General features: G+C 39.3%; 1 protein-coding gene across 3 annotated transcripts in view; it reads right to left on the reverse strand.

The window, feature by feature from the left end:
• PAX3 (paired box 3) overlaps positions 1–18,719 on the reverse strand; it is a 92,983-nt gene that overhangs the window by 15,879 nt on the left and 58,385 nt on the right. For all 3 annotated transcript variants that reach the window (XM_036858108.1, XM_036858107.1, XM_036858109.1), the window contains exons 5-7: positions 13,973–14,178; positions 4,998–5,163; positions 3,908–4,122 (exon numbers count right to left, since the gene is read on the reverse strand). In XM_036858108.1, the coding sequence (XP_036714003.1) occupies positions 3,908–4,122; positions 4,998–5,163; positions 13,973–14,178 (587 nt within the window). The remainder of the gene's footprint in view (positions 1–3,907; positions 4,123–4,997; positions 5,164–13,972; positions 14,179–18,719) is intronic.

Here is an 18,719-nt window from a genome sequence, read left to right on the forward strand (position 1 = left end):
TTATGGATTCCCTCAGAACAAGATACACTTTTCCAACGATTCAGTAACACACAGACCCTTTCAGCAACTTGAGGAAGGATACAGCCAAAGCTTCTAAAAGTTTTCATCAGGATTCTGAGATTTAGAATGTCATAGAGGCCTGTCAGTCTACTACTACTACTCTAATCCCACCAGCTGGACAGTGTAACCTTTTCCTGATTCACTGCTTCACACCCATCCCTCCCAAAGCTGAGAATTTCTCTGGGAAAAGCACTGAGGGAATCTAAGAAACACCATTTGACTAATGGCTCTGATTCCAAGCATTTTATTTTATTTTTTTAGGCCGCAGGTCATGAGAGATCTTAGTTTCCCAAACCCGCGGCCCAGGCAGTGAAGCACAGAGTCTTACCCACTGGACCACCAAGGAAGTCCCTGTTTCCAAGCTTTAAAAGAATCTTTGCTCAAGGGAGCAGATATGTTAGAGACCCCAAAGGAAAATCAACTACATCCCTCACACAAACAGAGAAACAATTTGCTTATCATAACGGTGTCTATTAATTCTTTGACAAGAAACTAGAAAGCCGATTTTACAACAGTTCACATACATTCTAACTCATGATTTCCAAGTCTGAATGGCAAACAATATATCAATTTCAATGACACTAAGAAAAAAATCAAATAAAATGCACAAATAAAATAGCATCCGCTAAAGAGATTTACAATGAATTGATCATAATGACTCAAAAAACTTTAGCTCCAATTCAATTTAAATTAATAGATAGGTAAAGACCTATGATGAAGGGTAAAGGCAGGGGATAGGTAAGATGCAAAGTTACATATTATATAACATAGAACATGCATACTATCTCAATTATATATATGTGTGTGTGTGTGTGTGTGTGTGTGTGTGTATATGTATATATATATATTTTTTTTTTTAAGCATAAGACCCAAAAAGAGCTGAAAGGCAATATGCAAAAATATTAACAGTGGCTCCCCAGGGGAATTTTTTTCCTACTCTAGAGATACCTTTTTAAAATTTTTTCCGTTTCCTACAGTAACCGTGAAGTACCTTTTATTATTGGGGGAAGTTAAAAGATTGATAAGAAAAATGTGTAAAGCAAAAAAGCATGTAAAGAGTGCATTAGCAAAAAGAGTGTTAATTAACCCAAATCCAAAGTTTAGAAAACTAGTTTCTATAAAATGATTTTAAAATATGAATAAGACCCCCGGCTCTATTTTTTATGAAACCTGTCTCCTCTTCACCCAGCTGAGTGCTATCATGAATGAGATTCGAGAGTAGGAGCTGGGAATCCTCTGTCCAGTCCCAGCTCTCTCACTATGAGCGCTGTGACCACAAGCTCTGTGAGCCTCAGTTGATTTGTCTGAATATTAGATGTCCAGATAGAGACAGAGGAAGTGGAAAAGTTGGAGGAGAAGAGGAGAAATGGCAGTCGCAGGATTAGTTCCATTTTTAATATTACATGATCCAGTATATTAATAAGCACTTCTCTATAGCAAGCAAAAAGACTAAGCCATGACCACCCTTTCTTTACTCTCTTCTTTAGTTAACAGGTAAACCAGCTGTTAGACTCTTTTCTTCAAATTTTCTTTACAATATTTTTAATAAAGCCAAAGGATCAAAAACAGGGTAGTGCACACCTCCCCACCTTGCTTAAATAGAGGCATTCCTGAGAAATGGTAAATCTTAAAGGCTATAGAAATCTGAGTTTTAATTCCCAATTCTCCTAATGTTCCCATTCCATCTTTTTGTAAATATGTCTGGCAAGATATTGATTCACTCAGCCTTTTTTTCTCCAACTTTGCCTAAGGAAATAAGGAGGAGCTTCATATTATTCGTTTCTTTTCTAACTCACTGGAGATGCTACAAGAACTCACACAACATGGGTTCCTAGTGGTGGGCTGAGGAGGAAATATATGGTAGAAACGCAAAAGGTCCTGGATATTTGCAATTTAATAAGTGAGGAGTTAACATAATGTGTAAGAGCATAGTAAAGAAATACAGGAGAAGTTGCCTGTGGAATTTTCCATGGCTTGATATTGGAATGATTCCCACCCTACCGCCAACTCTGGAATCATAGCCAGGCTTCTTGAAATCAAGGATTAACAGTTTCAAGGTCAAGTGCTAGTACCTCCACTTATATAACACAGTAGAATACACTTATACTTCTTATAACATACAAGTGCAGACATCTATAATACAAGAAACTAGGAGCTTCACTTAGAGAATACAGGTTCGTGTCATTATTTTTATTATGCTCGAACACTGAGAAATGCCAAAAGAATCCTGGGTCTCACCTTACAGAAGTGGTTCGAGCTGAAGTTTACTTTTATGCAAACTTTCAACTAAATCATGTTCATAAAAAGCTCTTCTATGGCCCCAAATGACTTATAAAACTGCAGAGATAACTACTTCTGATGTTACTTCTAAACTGTGGAAGAAGCTTCTATGCTATAGATCCAGACATTTAAAGCTGAATCTATTAATATAAATCCATGATTTTCATGCAAAATCACATTCACAGATGCCAGCACTTGGAAACTAAATGTATTAAAGTCCTGTAGGAAGCACGTCCATTGTTTTCATGTTGTTATTTTTCAGCTGAGGCTTAACGCCACCTCTTATTTTTTATCCCAGGATGTGCTATAGGAATCTATGAAACTTAATTACATTCACTGTTACAAAAAAGGATTTATGAACTTTTGCCTTTAGGCAGAAATGTTTATTTCATTGCCTTTGCTATTCATTCTTTTCAACTCCAACGGCTTTGAACTTTTCAGCTGCTCAGAGTTATCAACGTTGTGCAGAGCCCAGGAACTCCACTCCCAAGACGCAAACCACAAGTTGAAGAAAACGAAGAAGGCGAAGATATATGAGTCGTTATTTTGGCCACCCTTTGTGCCATTAAAATCTCATTTTCTGCCTATTAGAATGCCCTCTTGGTGTTTAGGCAGCAGTGATAGTCAGTGATTAGTGTGTAATTGAGTATAATTGTCTTTTCACTTTTCATTTGTGTCATTCTGAGCTTCTCTCTGTTTTTCTAACCACCAAGAGGAAAAAAGGGGGTTAAGAAAAGATAAAGCTGTTAAAACTCTCACTCTCAGCCCTGAAGAGATTCTCGATGGCAATTATAGATTGCAACCCCTTCGTGACATTTCTCCAAATTCAGCCGGCAGATCTCCTCACCACCTGGGCCAAGTGCTCTCTAATAAAATCAAGTGATCTGTATTTAAACAACTGCTAATAATGTCAACCTCAGACAGATGCCACATGTAGGAAATTTAACCAACCCTCTGACATGCAATTATCAAGGCAATTTATTAATATAATCTCTCAAGAAAAGCTCAGAGTCCAATGCAAATTAGAAAAACAATTACAACATTCAAATATCTATATATTCCCAACGAGCGGTAATTCTCCTAATTTGTGCGTTTCTAACTCATTTATCCTAGAGTTCTGTAGTCATCAGCTGGGTCTCTCTCCACACAACTTGTTAACCTCCTCTCCGAATATTGTATAAAAGCTTTGGTGTTTTCTTATTAAGTGTTCTTGCTCACAACCCTATCAGCTGACCAAATATCATTAAAAAAAAAAAAAATGTGTGTGAACCTCTTACCCAAAACCCAGAACAAGGAGTGGAGAAGATGAATGCCTTGACAACTAAGTATAACATAAAATCTCCGTGATTACATTAAAAGTCACTTGGATTTTAAGTCTAAGCTACAACTTTTGATACAGCCCGTAGGAAGGGTGGAGAGAAAGGAAACTAGAAAACTGAAATCATGTGGCTTGTATAAAGAATACATTATGGTTTAAATTTGGCAATTCATTATATGACTGCCTCGGGGGATTGACTATTTGGTTCTGGTATACAGCAAATCGTCTGTCTGGAAACACGGGACTGACCTGAGGTGAAAGGCCATTGCCAATGGCGGGGTTCATGGGGTTGGAGGGCCCGGATGGAGGCACAAAGCTGTCTGTATAGCTGGAAAATCCATGCCTGGTGCTGGAGAGGCAGTAGGCAGAGCTGCTGTCCGGGGTGGAAGGAATAGTGCTTTGGTGTACAGTGCTTGGAGGAAGCGGCTGAGGTCTGTGGACCGTGCTGCTGGGATCCGACACGGCTGCAAGGAAGAAGTTCATCAGCCATGAATCTCCGCTGGAGGCCAGCAGAGAAAGTTCAGTACAAAAGTTCACAGTCACCAAGCCATCAGCACTATATCCTGGTCAGCCACATGTAAATTTCAAACTGCCCTTCTTGACACGCAGGTCTAGAGCCACTCATAACAAATACACCCACATCTCTGCACATATGTGCAAGGACATAATTTATCTACATACTTTCAACGCACACTCACCCAGAACAGAAATTCAGAAATCACATCAACAGTGCGAACAAAGCTGTTTTGTTAGTGAATGTTATTAATCAACGTGAGGATTAACCCATGTAAGAATTGCAAGTCTCAAGTTTCTTATCAAATATACTTCCAAAGCACCTGAACATTAGTGTGACAGTATAGTTTCGAATGCCTGCAATGCTATCTTTCATAATGCAAACTAATTTAGTTTTATCATTTATCCCATTCACCTCTATGCACTAAGACAGAGGGACTTTTTAATCAAAGCTTACCTTCCCTCTATTCCTACTGCAGTTAGGAGCCATCACAGAACTTCAGTTAATTGCAGACTGGAGTATAAATGTAAAGTTTTAACAAATGAAAAGCAAATTGCATGCTTGTGTAGGGATGCTGTTTTGTTTTGTTTTAAAATACTGAAACAGTATTATATTACAACACAGTTTATCTAGAGAGATTCAGACAGGTCACAGAACAAGCTATGTTTCTGAAATGTGACAGGTATCAATACTTTCAGGACAACCTGATGTAATGAACATACAAACAGCCACAAGGACACCGGCAGAAGATTTCACTGCATAAATTAAGCAGCAAGGAACAAGATTGGGAGTTGCATCTCAACCCCCGACTCCATTCCTCCATACCTTGTGGAATAGCTGTGGGCTGGTAAGAGGTCTCGGACAGCTGGTATGTTGGCAGAGTCGGCATGGCCGTGGGAGGGAATCCCCCCGGAATGAGATGGTTGAAAGCCATCAGTTGATTGGCCCCAGCCTGCTTCCTCCATCTTGCACGGCGGTTGCTAAACCAGACCTATGGATTTAATTTAAAATTTGAGGATTTCACTGATGAAATAATAGTACAGTCTTAATGAATTTTTCATGCTAAAACAGATTAAAGGCCCCTTACTGACAGGGCAAATAGACACAAGAGCCCTCCACCTTCTGGGTTGTATTGTCAGGGAAGAAAGGAGAATTAGATGTCAGGGGTCAGTAGAGGGCCTTCCATGGTCCTGCAGAGCCCCCACGAGCCTGGGGGTGACCATGGGGAGGGATGGCTAAGCAGGGATGGGAACCACGGGAACTCCCTGCCATCACCATAAGCACCCTCCCACCTTCATGTACCGCAGCATAATGGAGAGGATCCAGGAGTCTGTTTGGCCCCCACGTGACATGTGTCCTAATTTGGTCTTACCTATCACACTAACCCTTGTTTTTTATAGTCATATCAATGTGTTTGTATTTCTATGGACATTATGTGCACAATTCCTGGAAAGTCATATAAATTAACCAGAAGGATAAATGGAGCTATTTTACCATCCCTTCCAAAGTGTGAGACATTGTGCTGATCTTCATGGAAATAGATGCTGAAGAGGTAAGTATTTCAAGAAAGGAAAGCATTTTATCTATGAAGCTCTTTTAAATAGTGGGTTTATTTATTATTTCTTTCAACAGCAGCTATAAGCACCTATCTTTTTAACAGAGGGCTAAAGGGGTGGATAAGATAGGATCCCTGCACTCAAGTAGCTTACTGTCTCCTCCTCTAGGAACTCACAGAGTAATCAAGGTCACCAAAATAACTGCTCACAGGAGGTAGAAACTCCGTGTTTGAAAATGCAGAGAAATCAGGAGAAGTTTAGAGTGGAGACGAAGTTTCAACTCCTTTTAAAGCTTGGATATGATTTCGAAAAGTGGTCACGCCAGTTGGAAGAGATACAAGAGACCAGCATGTCTAAGAAAAGTTGAGACTTGATTTCCTTATAGAACAAAGTTAACAATTATACAACTTAAATGTAAATTTCAAGTCACAAAATTTTTAAAAGAGTGGAGAGAGGAATGTCTCCCTTCTGCAGCAAGAAAGCCCAGTTTAACAGATACTTTGCCAAGGCATCTGCTTAAACTTTTGCCAGTCACCCAAGCATTTGTCTGGAAAAGAGTTTGGTCATCTCTTACCATGATGCAAGACAGTTGTAAGGAAAGCTGTTTGAACTTCCTCAGAACACTAACATTTAATACTCCTTAAGTTTCCAACAGGAAAAGAAGGGAAGTCAATATTTTCCCATGTTGATACATAATTGAATTAGAGTTTTACTTAACTTAATAAATTGCCACCTGGGATAATAGAACCATTGACAGCACTCAATTTCAGGTCTGCATCAATTGTGTTTTCTCACTGCAAGCCTAAGCATCTGTTACCAGGGCTCCCAAAGGCATCAGGGTAAGAAAACTGTTTTCAGGGAAGTGCTTGGAACAAGCTGGTTAGCCTGAGGAGGCTGGGGGTAAGAAATTAGGGTTGTTTTCATACCTGAATGCACTGTACTATACCACGCACTGTGTCATATTTTATAGTATAAAACCTCCAGATTAATGAGGCACACCTGGCTCAGGTGATTTTTTTTTTTTTTTTTTTCCTCCCCACACTTATCTAGACCAACCCATGTGCAGTGCATCTTCAGCTTTATGTACTAGGCTGGAAGGAGAGTTGAATTTCCAAAAGTTCTGATTTGACTTCACTCATTCAGACCTACTGTCTTCAAATCTACTGGTGAGATGCCTTATGAAGAACTCAGAAGCTTGCACTTCTGACATTATCAGAGCATGTTGCCAATCTCTCTGTGGCAACTTCCTGCTGTAACTTTTAGATAAGTAAACCAAATTTGATTTATCCACTGGGTGGGCTCTTCCGGGTTACTCCATCAGTCTTAACCTACTTTTGACTTACATTCATGCTAACTCCTCCATAACCCAATTCTTTAAATCAAAAATGTCTTTGCTCAGGTAATAAATTAGAAGAAACATCATAACTACAAATCCCTTCAAAACATTAAATCCAAAAGGCTAGGGGTATAAAGTTTTGGGGGTTTATTTCCATTTTTCCAAAATAATACAAGTAAATATTGATGACATAGAATAAACCTACCAGGAGTTGGATAAAGATTCTTATAGTTTACAATACAGTATATATTATAACTACAATATAAGATGAAGAGAAATAGTTGGGAAGCAAATCTTTACTGAAAAACAAACCTTCAACAGGAGGTTTAAGAGTTTCCTAAAGGAAGGAATTTAAATGTTGTTTAAATTTAGGCTAAATAAATGCAGAGGGCTAATCCTGAGGGAAGCAGGGCTTACTGAAGACGGAGCTACCTGTCTCTGGCTATTTAACAAGATTTTTCTATCATCTTGCCCCTGCCAGCCTCTGCATCTCCTAGAACCAGCTGAAACTGCCAAAAGAAGCACTAAAGGAAAAATATACTGAAGTTGCAAAATGGGAAATGGCCCTTGCCTTCTTTATGCTTTGAAACTCATAAACATCTATTTTTAATAGAAAAAAAAATGCCCTTGAAATCACCTTCATTTTAAGTACCCAAACTGGCTAAGCACAGTGATCCTGGGGTACTGTTATTAGCCCATCTTTGACTGAAAGACATTCCCTTGGCCCTCAGAAGTCCTACCCAACTCTTCCAATATTGTCTCTCTACTTCCTAACAGACAATCAAGGAATAATCTACTGAATGGCATGTGGAAGTGCAGAATACTGAATAAGTTCATCTAAAATGGGTGGAAGGCATCTATGATTCAGTTGTTACTATCACGAGAAACTCTGTTTTGAAAAGAGTAGCAATTGCAACAGAGACAAACTGGCCTTTGATGTTCTGGAGGGGAATATGAGTGTTCCACCAATGTCTTAGCCAGAAGGGCAGAAAGAACAAGTTTTACCAAGCTATCTACCTATTAAATGTCATTCTACGATCTCTAATTCAATGTGATTTCACTCTCCCCACGCAGCATTACCTGGCCTTCCACATCACACTTAGCATGGTAAGAAAGTGGGGCAGGAGACATACATTGGTGAATAACTACTACCAGGCATGGTTAATTGCTTACAATTGCCTGTATAATATCACACTACATCAGAACCTTCCCTCGCACCAAGGTTTTACTTCATTTGATGAACTGCAGCCTGGTTGATTTTCACCTGCTCCCTGGATCTTTCCCTACTTGTACGTCTCTCTTCAGAGCCCTTCTACAAAGTCATATTCACGCTTTTGGAAATGATATTTAGATCCATTCTGGAGTAATATAATATCCAATGATTTTTTTGAAGCAAAATTTAAAATACAACGTCATGATAACTAGGGAAAAAGGGTAATGAATCACAAAGGAATAGGTTTTTATAAATTTTTCTCTTCACGAGTAAAATAAGTACCAATTTGTTCTCAACAATGCAAGTTGTAAAAAAACTTAATATTTTAAGAAATACGGTAATACTTTTCATTCACATGGGAGCAGTGCAGACCAGGCAATAGTTGAATCCCACCTTTCCCCATCCCTCACTACCTCTGTGATCTTGAACAATTTGCATAACACCTGTGGGTCTCTGTTTTCTCATCTGCTAAATGGGAGAAATAAAAAACTCCTTCACAAGATTAAATGAGACAATATAATCAGTTAAATGAGACAATACAATCAAAGCTTGCAAAATACCTAAGAGATACTGTGTTCAGTAAATGTTAGTTATTAAATACAAACGTCACACTGAGAAATCCAAGAATTAGAGACTTGCTTTCTTTTCTAAGCTCTCTGGTCTACGGCCAAAGCCTTTTGTGCCCCTGAGCAAACAGGAAAGTATCCAAATAACACCTCAAATAATTGAAAGCCAGTTTGGCTTGAATGGAGACTTAGGTCCAAATTGCTTCCAAGGTTCATGGATTAGTGTTAATTGTCCCATGGTGTAAGCCTAATTTTGCCCATCAATAAATTACTGGTTCACATTTTTGGTGTGGTCCTCAAAGGCAATCTAACCTACATTGTTCCAGATGGGTTATTTCAAATGCCATTTAAAACATGGGAAGAGAATGTAATCATTAATCCTTAGAAAGAGAATTCACAACAAGATTATAAAATGTTTCATTAATACTAGAGCTGATACTAAAGTGCCAATTACAGTACTTTCCAAGTAGGTAAATTCAGGACAAGCTGCTTATTCCCTGGACCTTCTCACTCACTCCACTGCCTCTCTCCCATATCACACCCGCCCAGCCCTCTTACCATTGCTGCTACCCGGCCTTGACCGCTGTACGGAGAGCAGGTTGGGGAAAGGATGAGCTAGACTGATGAGGAGAAATGCCATGCTCCTGTGAATGTCAGAGGATCACGACACACATGAAAGCGTGCTTAACTGCATCTTTATACATCCCAAGAGCAAACTCCTGCAGAGAATTGTAGGATGACCACATTTTTGCTTCATTATGGAGTTCAGAGCCAATATTCCGTACCTATCTTAACTTTTAAACTATATAGATGTTACATGGCTTTGAACCACCACTGGGTTTCCCTGAGGATCACAAATTACTGATGCTATAAGGGTCCTGAGAGATCGTGCATCCTAGGGGTTTTTAATTAAAGGAAAGAACGGGGTGGGGGGGGATTTCCCTGGCAGTCCAGTGGTTAGGACTCCACGGTCTCACTGCTGAGGGCCTGGGTTCAATCCCTAGTCGGGGAACTAAAATCCCATAAGCTGAGTGGTATAGCCAAAAAAAAAAAGAAAGAAAGAAAGAACAGGGGGTGGTGATTTTTGGGAATATGATGAGAGCTAGGGGCCCTCTCCCTATTTAACACTTGTGTACACACACACACACACACACAGGCAAAGGCACAACATTTGCGCACAAATCTCAAGTTTCCCAGATCTCCTGAAGTCCATCCATGATTATCCTGGTCATCCATGGACCCAGACTAAGATCATCTGATCTAAACCCCATATTTTCAAATTTATATTTAAATTTTTAAAAACCTGAAGTCCAGCAGGATTACAGCAAAATTGTGACTTGCTCAACAAAACACTTTTGGCAAAGCTGAGACCAAAACCCACATCTTCTGACTCCTAGTTAAATGCTTTTCCACAAGCAGCTTCCTTTCCTGTCTTCCATTACCTGGGTGGTAAGAGAACGATACTTGCCTACTTCTTGGAGTTTCAGGTGGAATATTTACTAAAACTTTTACACGTCACAAATGTCTGCAAGTCATCCTTCCTTACAAAACTTTAGTGCTTGCCATTATTTGCATAATTACAGCTACCCAGGAGGTGAATTAGGCAAATTAGTCTTTGCTGTACAATAATTCTTAGATTGTATACTCAGATTTGGCTCTGATAAATATAACATAGCTACCGTCTAAACAAAGTTTTATGGAATACTGACATAGGTCTAATTTATTAAAGCTTTAGTCTCATTTTTATCCAGAAGGGTTTAGAAGTGTCTTTTTCCCCCCCTCTGGGAGGAAAAAAAAAAGGAATGTAGACACATTTGGGGTTTTTTTGGGGGGTGGGGGGGGCTTGGTGCTGGGTTTTCCCAGGTGCCCCAAATTAAAATAACTCACACTCTCTGGCTATCACTCAAACTGAGTTGACTTTGCTACTGCTTTCCCAGATCCTTCTAAAAACTAAAGGATTTTGTTCTGGCATTTTAATCAGTGATTAACTACTCCCTTCTTTTTCCTGCTGGGTTAAGTAAAAGATCCATATGCCGGGTGTTGTAGGGAATTTGTTAGGCTGTAGATCATAGCTGTGGTGCAAGACGTGATGTGTCTCAAGGGAACTAATGAAGCCATAAGGAATGTAAAGAGTCACCGGGTTAAAGCCACATTAGGACAGCTGTTAGGTTAATGAGGGCCCCGCTTTGGAGAGGAGGTCACTGTATAGAAAAATATGAACCACTCTTTATTGGTTTGATCCCATGTCCTCTGGAAGTTAATGGGCCATTCTTATTCTCCTCTGACATTCACTGAGCCAGATGCGAGTGCTGGGCACTGTACAAGCTGCATGCGGTTGAGATTAACTCTGTCCCCCCATCCTTGCCTTTGGCAAAAGCAACAACAAACGAGGTAGAGCAACACAGGACACTCTTTTCAATTTTCCATCACTCTCTTTGTTTGATTTCTTTACAGCCAATGTTTATTTTTTGACTCTGAGTTCAGAACTGATCTTCAATCTATCTTAAGGACAGACCCAGTATGTGGGCTTGGCCAGCCAGAGAGGTTAAGGACCAGATCCTGCAATAGAGTGGGCACTCAATAAAGGTTTGCCAGAAGAATGGAAGAATGGATGGACCGCACTTTACATTTAAACCAGGTGATCACAGAACTATAATAAAAGCAAATAGATTTGATATATGTACTATTTATAGCATTATTATATATAATACATACACTGTTTATATCACTATAAAATAACGTGATATTTATATATACATATATAAATATCATCATGATTTGTGGTTAGTGGTGGTCATTTCTGGGAAGCAGCACTATATCCCAATGTAATAGGTAGAGGGATTGAATAGCTCCAGCTGTAAAACATTTGTGTTGCAAACCCCGGTGCATCTGTGACTCTTCCCTACACTCCCCTTTGCACCCACCTCCAGCTCACACAACCAGTTGCCTACATTCCACCTTTCAAGGCAGTTCTCTCCTTTCCATTCCCACTGCCACTGACCTACTTCAGAAACCACTCAAAAGTTTGCTGTTGTCTATGTACCACCCCTAAATGCCACAGAGTGCCTGGTACATAACAAGGATTCCTGAAATGATGAGTGAATAACATGAATTGACACACTTCTGTATGTTATAACTGATATAATCATACTCTCCCCATAATGATAACCAAAGTTAAGAATGAACATTTTCATAAGTACCAAAAAATAAACACTAAGAATACAAAGAGAGCAAATAGATTTTCAATCAATCATATTCCTTCCTGCCACCCTAACACTCCCTACCCTTAACCAAATTGAACTATTCACTGTGTTCTCAACATGACTAGAGTGAAAAATGAAAGGTCATCTGATATGCAACTCATGTGCTTCCGACTCTCTGTGCTTTTGCTCATTACTCTGTATTACTAAAATACTCTCCCAAACTCCCTGTCCAATGAATATCTATCTAAACTCAAAAGGCCATCTGAACCCTCCCTTCTTCATGAGCCCCTCTTGTTTACTCCAGTAAGATCTCACCCTTTCCTCTTCTCGACTCTCACTGCACTTCAGCTCTAACGCACTTATCATCTCGGCTTTGTTTTTAAATTATTTATGCGTTTACTTTATTACCCATTAAACACTAGTTCCTTGAGAAATTGGTCTTAATTCATCTTAGTGTTCCTTGACTTTCCTAGCATTGTGATGATCAGAAAGAAATTCAAGTTGAAGAAAACAATCCCTCTGACTTGGCTCTGCAGGCTACAAGAGACTATTCCAAAATAGTCTGTGATAGGAGAGGCAGTTACATGCTTATGGGAAAGTGTCGATCAATCTGGAGACCACATCAACTGCCTAGTTCGCTGCTGAGTCCCCAGCCTCACTCTAACTATGAACGTCAAGTATCTGGCAATAACATGACATTTCCAGATAAGGTAACTTCACTCCTGGGGCAGTAAGGGGTTCCAGGATACCCTGAGGCATTTGTAATCTTTCCCACCATGCTTTACTACCTTGAGAAGAAAGTTCATTATTCATAATGAAACATTATTCTATCACTCAATAGAAACATATTACACCAAAGTAGCCTTTCCAGAGGGTTCAGAACACTTCTGAGTTGAAAGGATAATTTAAAATGTTCTTTAAATAATATAGTTACTTGAAATGCTTCTAGACTTAAAGGAAGGGATTTTACCTTATATAACTTTGCACATCTTCATAATTGAAAGGCATAATTTAATTCCTTCATAGGGAGGAAGTGTATGGAATCCAATTACCTCGATCACTTACTAGCTACATGACTTTGGGTAGCTACTTAAATAGTCTGAGTCTCAGTTTCCTCATCTATAAATTGGGGATATTAATAGCACCAACCTAGGGTTTTAATGGTGAGTAAATGAATTAATTCTTATAAAGCATTTAGAACAGTGCCTGGCACAGAGTAACCACTCAAAATTTTGCTTTTATCTATGTACCACCCCCAAAGTCTATACAGTGCTTGGTACATAACAAGGATTCCTGAAATGATGAATAAATAATGTGAATTGACACCCTTCTCTGTGATGTATCTGATATAATTACATTCTCCTCGTAATGACAACCAAAGTCTAAAATAAGAACGTATACTTTCATAAATACAAAAAAAAAGACTAAGAATACAAAGAAAGCTAATTAAATGGACCACAGTTTTAAGTCTATACATATAAAATACTTGTATCAAATAATGTGATAGAAAAGAAGCCAAATATAGCCATCACATCAATAAATTTAATTGGACTTATCAACCTATTAACAGGAAAAGGAAAACTTTCTGACTGGTTAGCAAAGTAATATGTTGCTGTATACCACAGACATACCTTGGGGGCGATGGCGGGGCAGGGGGCGAGGGGGGTGTTGGCAGGAGGTGCTTGGACCAAGCACATGCAATAAAACGGAAAAGGAGGTCATGATGTCGTTATCACGACAAGGCGAAATATGAAGGAAAGAAATGAGAGAGAAAGGAAGAACTTTATAATGTGAGAGGCTGCCATTCACAATGAAGGACCATTCCTGATATATTTACTTTCTTGGTCTGAAATATGCTTTAGAGGAGAAGACACTCTTGTTTCCTGTGTGGGTTTAAGCAGGACAGGGATGTTCGGACATCAGTACCTGTACTCGGGCCTCGGTGAGCTTTGCCCTCTGGGCCAGTTCCTCCCTAGTGTAAATATCAGGATAGTGAGTTCTCTCAAAAGCCCGTTCCAGTTCTTCAAGCTGCTCTGCTGTGAAGGTGGTCCGGCTCCTGCGCTGTTTCCTCTTGAGCGGTAAATCTGGTTCAGAGTCGATGTCCGAGCCTTCATCTGATTGGGGTGCCGAGGCTAAAAGCACAGGAGAAAAAAAGTGATCAAATGTGAATCGAAAAACAAGTCTGGGGAGTTCACGGGTGGCCGAGTGGTGAGGACTCAGCACTGTCACTGCCATGGCCTGGGTTCGACACCTGGTCAAGGAACTGAGATCCCGCAAGCTTCTTGGAGCAGCCAAAATATGGGAAAAAAAAAAAAAAAACCGGTCTGACCAAGCTATAATGATTCAAATCCTAGTCTAAAGTACATTCCCAATGTCCTCCCACTGACACAAAGCCCCTCCTTGCGGTATTACATTATTAAATGGTATTTAATCTCTTCCCCTATCCCATCTCCAAGGCCCCCAGGCAGAAATAATTGCTCTCTGCATCTGTCATTCTAAGCCCATTATGAGCTCTTAGAAAGCAGAGACAGACCTTACTCCATTTTTCTGGCCCATGTCCTTAGCCTTTAATGGGTACTCCGTTCTTGTCTAATAAATGAATCACATTTAATTTGGTTCCTGATCAATCTTCACCAGCTTTTAGACCAGGAAAAAATTTGTTAAAAAGTGATTTTTTTAAAATTAATATTCCAAAACTGACTTCGTATCTAAAAAGGCAATAATCGTAAACTAGTGCAGGATTCCTATAAATTTGTAGACTGTACCGCTCCTATAAGAAGCACTGTGTTAAATTTACTATCTCATTGCCAGATATTAGGAAATGCTTTAAGGAGAGTTTAGATATTGTTAATGCAAATCTCAAGAACAGACTCAGGAAGAAGCAGGCATAGTCTACTAAACTGTTTCTAAACAGAAGTTCAGAGTCTGGGTCTGATAGGCAGTGGCTTAGGACCGCTGCCTAGTTTGAGGAGCGCAATGCAAAATAAAAATGCAGGACCCCCGTGTTCACAAGTTATCACGAATTTCAAGATGGCAACTACAGAGCATAAAACTAAGCACAGGGCCTTCTGCACATGGGGCCCTGAGCGACTGCATAGGCCACACGTCCCTGAAACCAGCCTTGCTACAGGCCCCCTCCTCACCAAAGCTTGAATTTGCCTGTATGAGCACGCATCAAGGAAGGAGATCTTCCCCTTTTAGTATGCAGGTGTCCAAGAAACAGGAGGAGGAGCTGGGAAATTAAGTAGAAATTTGCATTAATGATGCAATTTGGTGTCTGTGAGTTGTGACAGTAGAGAGCACCTGTTGGCCAATAGCAGGTTCTTCAGCTTGAGGATGCACCCAGACATAGGGCTGTCGGTAGGAGAGCAGCCCCCTCCCAGAGGCCTGGACCCCAGGACAGTGGCAGAGGTTGTCAGAGGGCTACCAGGCCACAGACTCTGAGTGTAGCGTGGGAGCCAGAGCAGCCTTGCCCCTGAACACATGCAAATGCTCTCAAAACTTCCCAAATAACTGGAGGATCCTCTGGGGAAGAGGCTGAGGTGTGCTGTCAGCAAATGAGGAGAAAAAGCCAGAAAACTGTAGGTGACTAATGTCAATGTCAAGGTAACTCATCTGCACCCTCAGGCTGGTAGAACCTGGGGAAATGCAGGAAGTGCTAGAAGCAATGCTAAAATGCAGTATCTCCTATACTACTAATTCTCTTTTCTCTTAAGCTCAAACTTAATTCTGCCCTATAGAAATTTAAAATTTCATTTTACTTCAGTATAAATTATAAGCTGCCCCAAAAGGTACACATCCAAAATAACCCACAAATATAATTTTAAGTTTTCTAATATTTTAGTACTTCTACATTTTATTCACATTCAAATACTGTGACATTAAGAGAGTGAATTAATAATATATATGACAAATCAAAGAAAACCAATACTGGTACATAAAAGCAAAAGGGAATTATAATATGTAATGCTCTACTGTATGTTAGCCATTATGCTTGGTTTTTCAATTATGTTATCTAATTTAATGTAAAATGGTCTAATTTAATATAAATCTTACTTTAGGAAATTTTAGTATTAACTGAAAGAAAAAAAAATAGACTTTAAGTATGCGAATATTTTACAGGAGTATTAACATGCTAAGAAATATGTCATTCATTGCATTATAAACTTCAAAAGCAGCCAATACAACTTACATGTGTATACCTTTAATAAACGTGAACCAAATTAAAAGAACAATAATTTGTGCCTAATTGTAGGGCAGTGGTTCTCAAACCTCTGGAGCATCAGAATCACTGGAAAAACCTGTTAAAAACCAGATGACTGTCCCCTCTTCTGATTCCATACGTCTGGGGTGGGCTCTGAGAATTCGCATTTTTAACATTCCCTGGTGATGGACGCTGATTTTACTGATCCTGGGCAGACACTTTGAGAACCCTCTCTACAGAATATTTCAGATTAATTATTCGCTTCCCCCTCAAAATTCCCAAGTATATAAAATATTTTCTGCCACAATTTATCCAAAAAATTGCTCCCACCTGTATTTTTTTCAGTTATAAATGATATACTCCCCAAGAAACAGATTACTCATTCCCCTAAGAAGAAAATAAATTTTTATAAAATGTTTTCCTTCCATGCTTCCAGTTTCTGTTGCCCTGACTTTTCTGTCCAAAGTGAATTCAGGTGAAAAGCTCAACAGCATTTAAGAACTGACCAAAATCTCTCCTCTGCCTGTGAGAACCTTAAATCTTTGCTTGCTTGCACTTTCTCTTACTATGATCCCATTAGGATAATAGTATGTGGAAATTTTCATGTTTCCTTTGGGAGTCTCTGGGGCTAGTAAATCCTCCCAAGTAAATATGATGTGCCATGCACTGTCAGGTCAATTAATCAAAATCATCACTGGTTTCTGGAGAAAAAGGGCTGCTTAGATGTACAAGTACCAACCAGAGTTAATTCTGAGGGTCAAGACCACTGTTTCATCTTAACAATTAACATCCCCCAGAATAGAAGCTCTATGAGCTCAAGACCCTTCCTTTGCCTTGTTCATTGCTAGAATTACTGCTGGAACATAATAGGTGCTCAATAAATACATGCTGAATGAATAGAAGTACAGGAGAAAAATTAAGTTTTGAACCAAAACTCACTTCTCTGCCACCATTTTACATCTTTAAAATGGAAATTCTGCTCTTATGAGTCACCCAACTACCATTTATAGATGAGCTTTGGGGCTGGGGTTGTGAATCTTTGAAAATTACTTGGAAATTCTTGCAAGTACTTGCATGCCTGAATTTTTCTAGGGAATAATTGCCAATTTTTTCAAAGAGGATTGTGATTTTTAAAAAAAGATGAAGAACCACCAACAACCAGTGATAAACAAGACTCAGAATATCTGAGTTCAATAGCACAGCCTTTACCACCGAAAATAAATTTTTCTTTAACAAGCTAGCAAATTACTACTTTTACTTCTAGACTGTTTTTATTCAAAAGCAATCCAAAGGTTCCATCTAACTAGGAAAAACTCCAAATAGCATCATTTCAAAGACACTGAGGAAACGATTTGCCTGATTTTTCTGCTAGAAAATTATCTGAACCAACTGATCATTTTTGACACGATGAAGCTGCAACCTTACAAGTCAATTCTAACTTTTCCCCATCTGTAAACTCCAAAAGGATGTGGGCTTTAAAAAATGTTCAGTCAGCAACCCTAGATTAATCTACCAGCTCGGAAATACTAGCTCTTTCTAAAGATGGAAACACTACCATTTCTTATACTACTCAATAGAATTAAAATTTGGGGGTTTTTAAAAAAAATTTATTTTATTTTTGGCTGCGTTGGGTCTTCATTGCCGCGGGCAGGCTTTCTCTAGTTGCGGTGAGCGGGGCTACTCTTCGTTGCAGTGCACGTGCTTCTCATTATGGTGGCTTCTCTTGTTGCGGGGCACGTGCTCTAGGCAGGCGGGCTTCAGTAGCTGTGGCTCACGGGCTCTAGCGCGCAGGCTCAGTAGTTGTGGTGCACGGGCTTAGTTGCTCCGTGGCACGTGGGATCTTCCTGGACCAGGGCTCGAACCCATGTCCCCTGCATTGGCAGGCGGATTCTTAACCACTGCACCACCAGGGAAGCCCTAAAATGTATTATTTACACAGAACATAGTTCACAATAATGTCCTAAATTTGAATCATTGAGATTTTACCAAAAACAAGTCTAAAACTTAAATCCCATTTTAATAGCACAAATTAAATCAATCCATTGAAGTTCTATTTTACATATTTAACTTTACCCAAGATACTGGAACAAATTCGATACTAGATACCAAGTATCTAATCTTGTTAAATATTTCAGCAAAGTAAAAACAAGGCTTTTCTTTCAGACAGCTTGACAGAAAGAAATTATATTTTTTTCCTGTGAATAATATTTAAGCTATGACTTGAAAACTACAAGAAGTGTTAGCAAGACAGTTATCTCAATGTTAATAAATTGCCAGGATATAGCAACTAGATTAAATACAATTTCTTCAGTCTATTTATACTGTCTGGCCTTAATATTAAAGGGAGACTTTCATACATTTAAGTTGCTCAGTCACATTCTACACCTGCCTTCACAAAGTTTGCTTTACTGTTCTTTAGAGATATTGTCCCCTAATGTGAAATTCCAGAATAGTTCTCATAAGAAAATC

Source organism: Balaenoptera musculus, chromosome 7, assembly GCF_009873245.2.
Source record: "Balaenoptera musculus isolate JJ_BM4_2016_0621 chromosome 7, mBalMus1.pri.v3, whole genome shotgun sequence".
NCBI classification, from domain to species: Eukaryota; Metazoa; Chordata; class Mammalia; order Artiodactyla; family Balaenopteridae; genus Balaenoptera; species Balaenoptera musculus.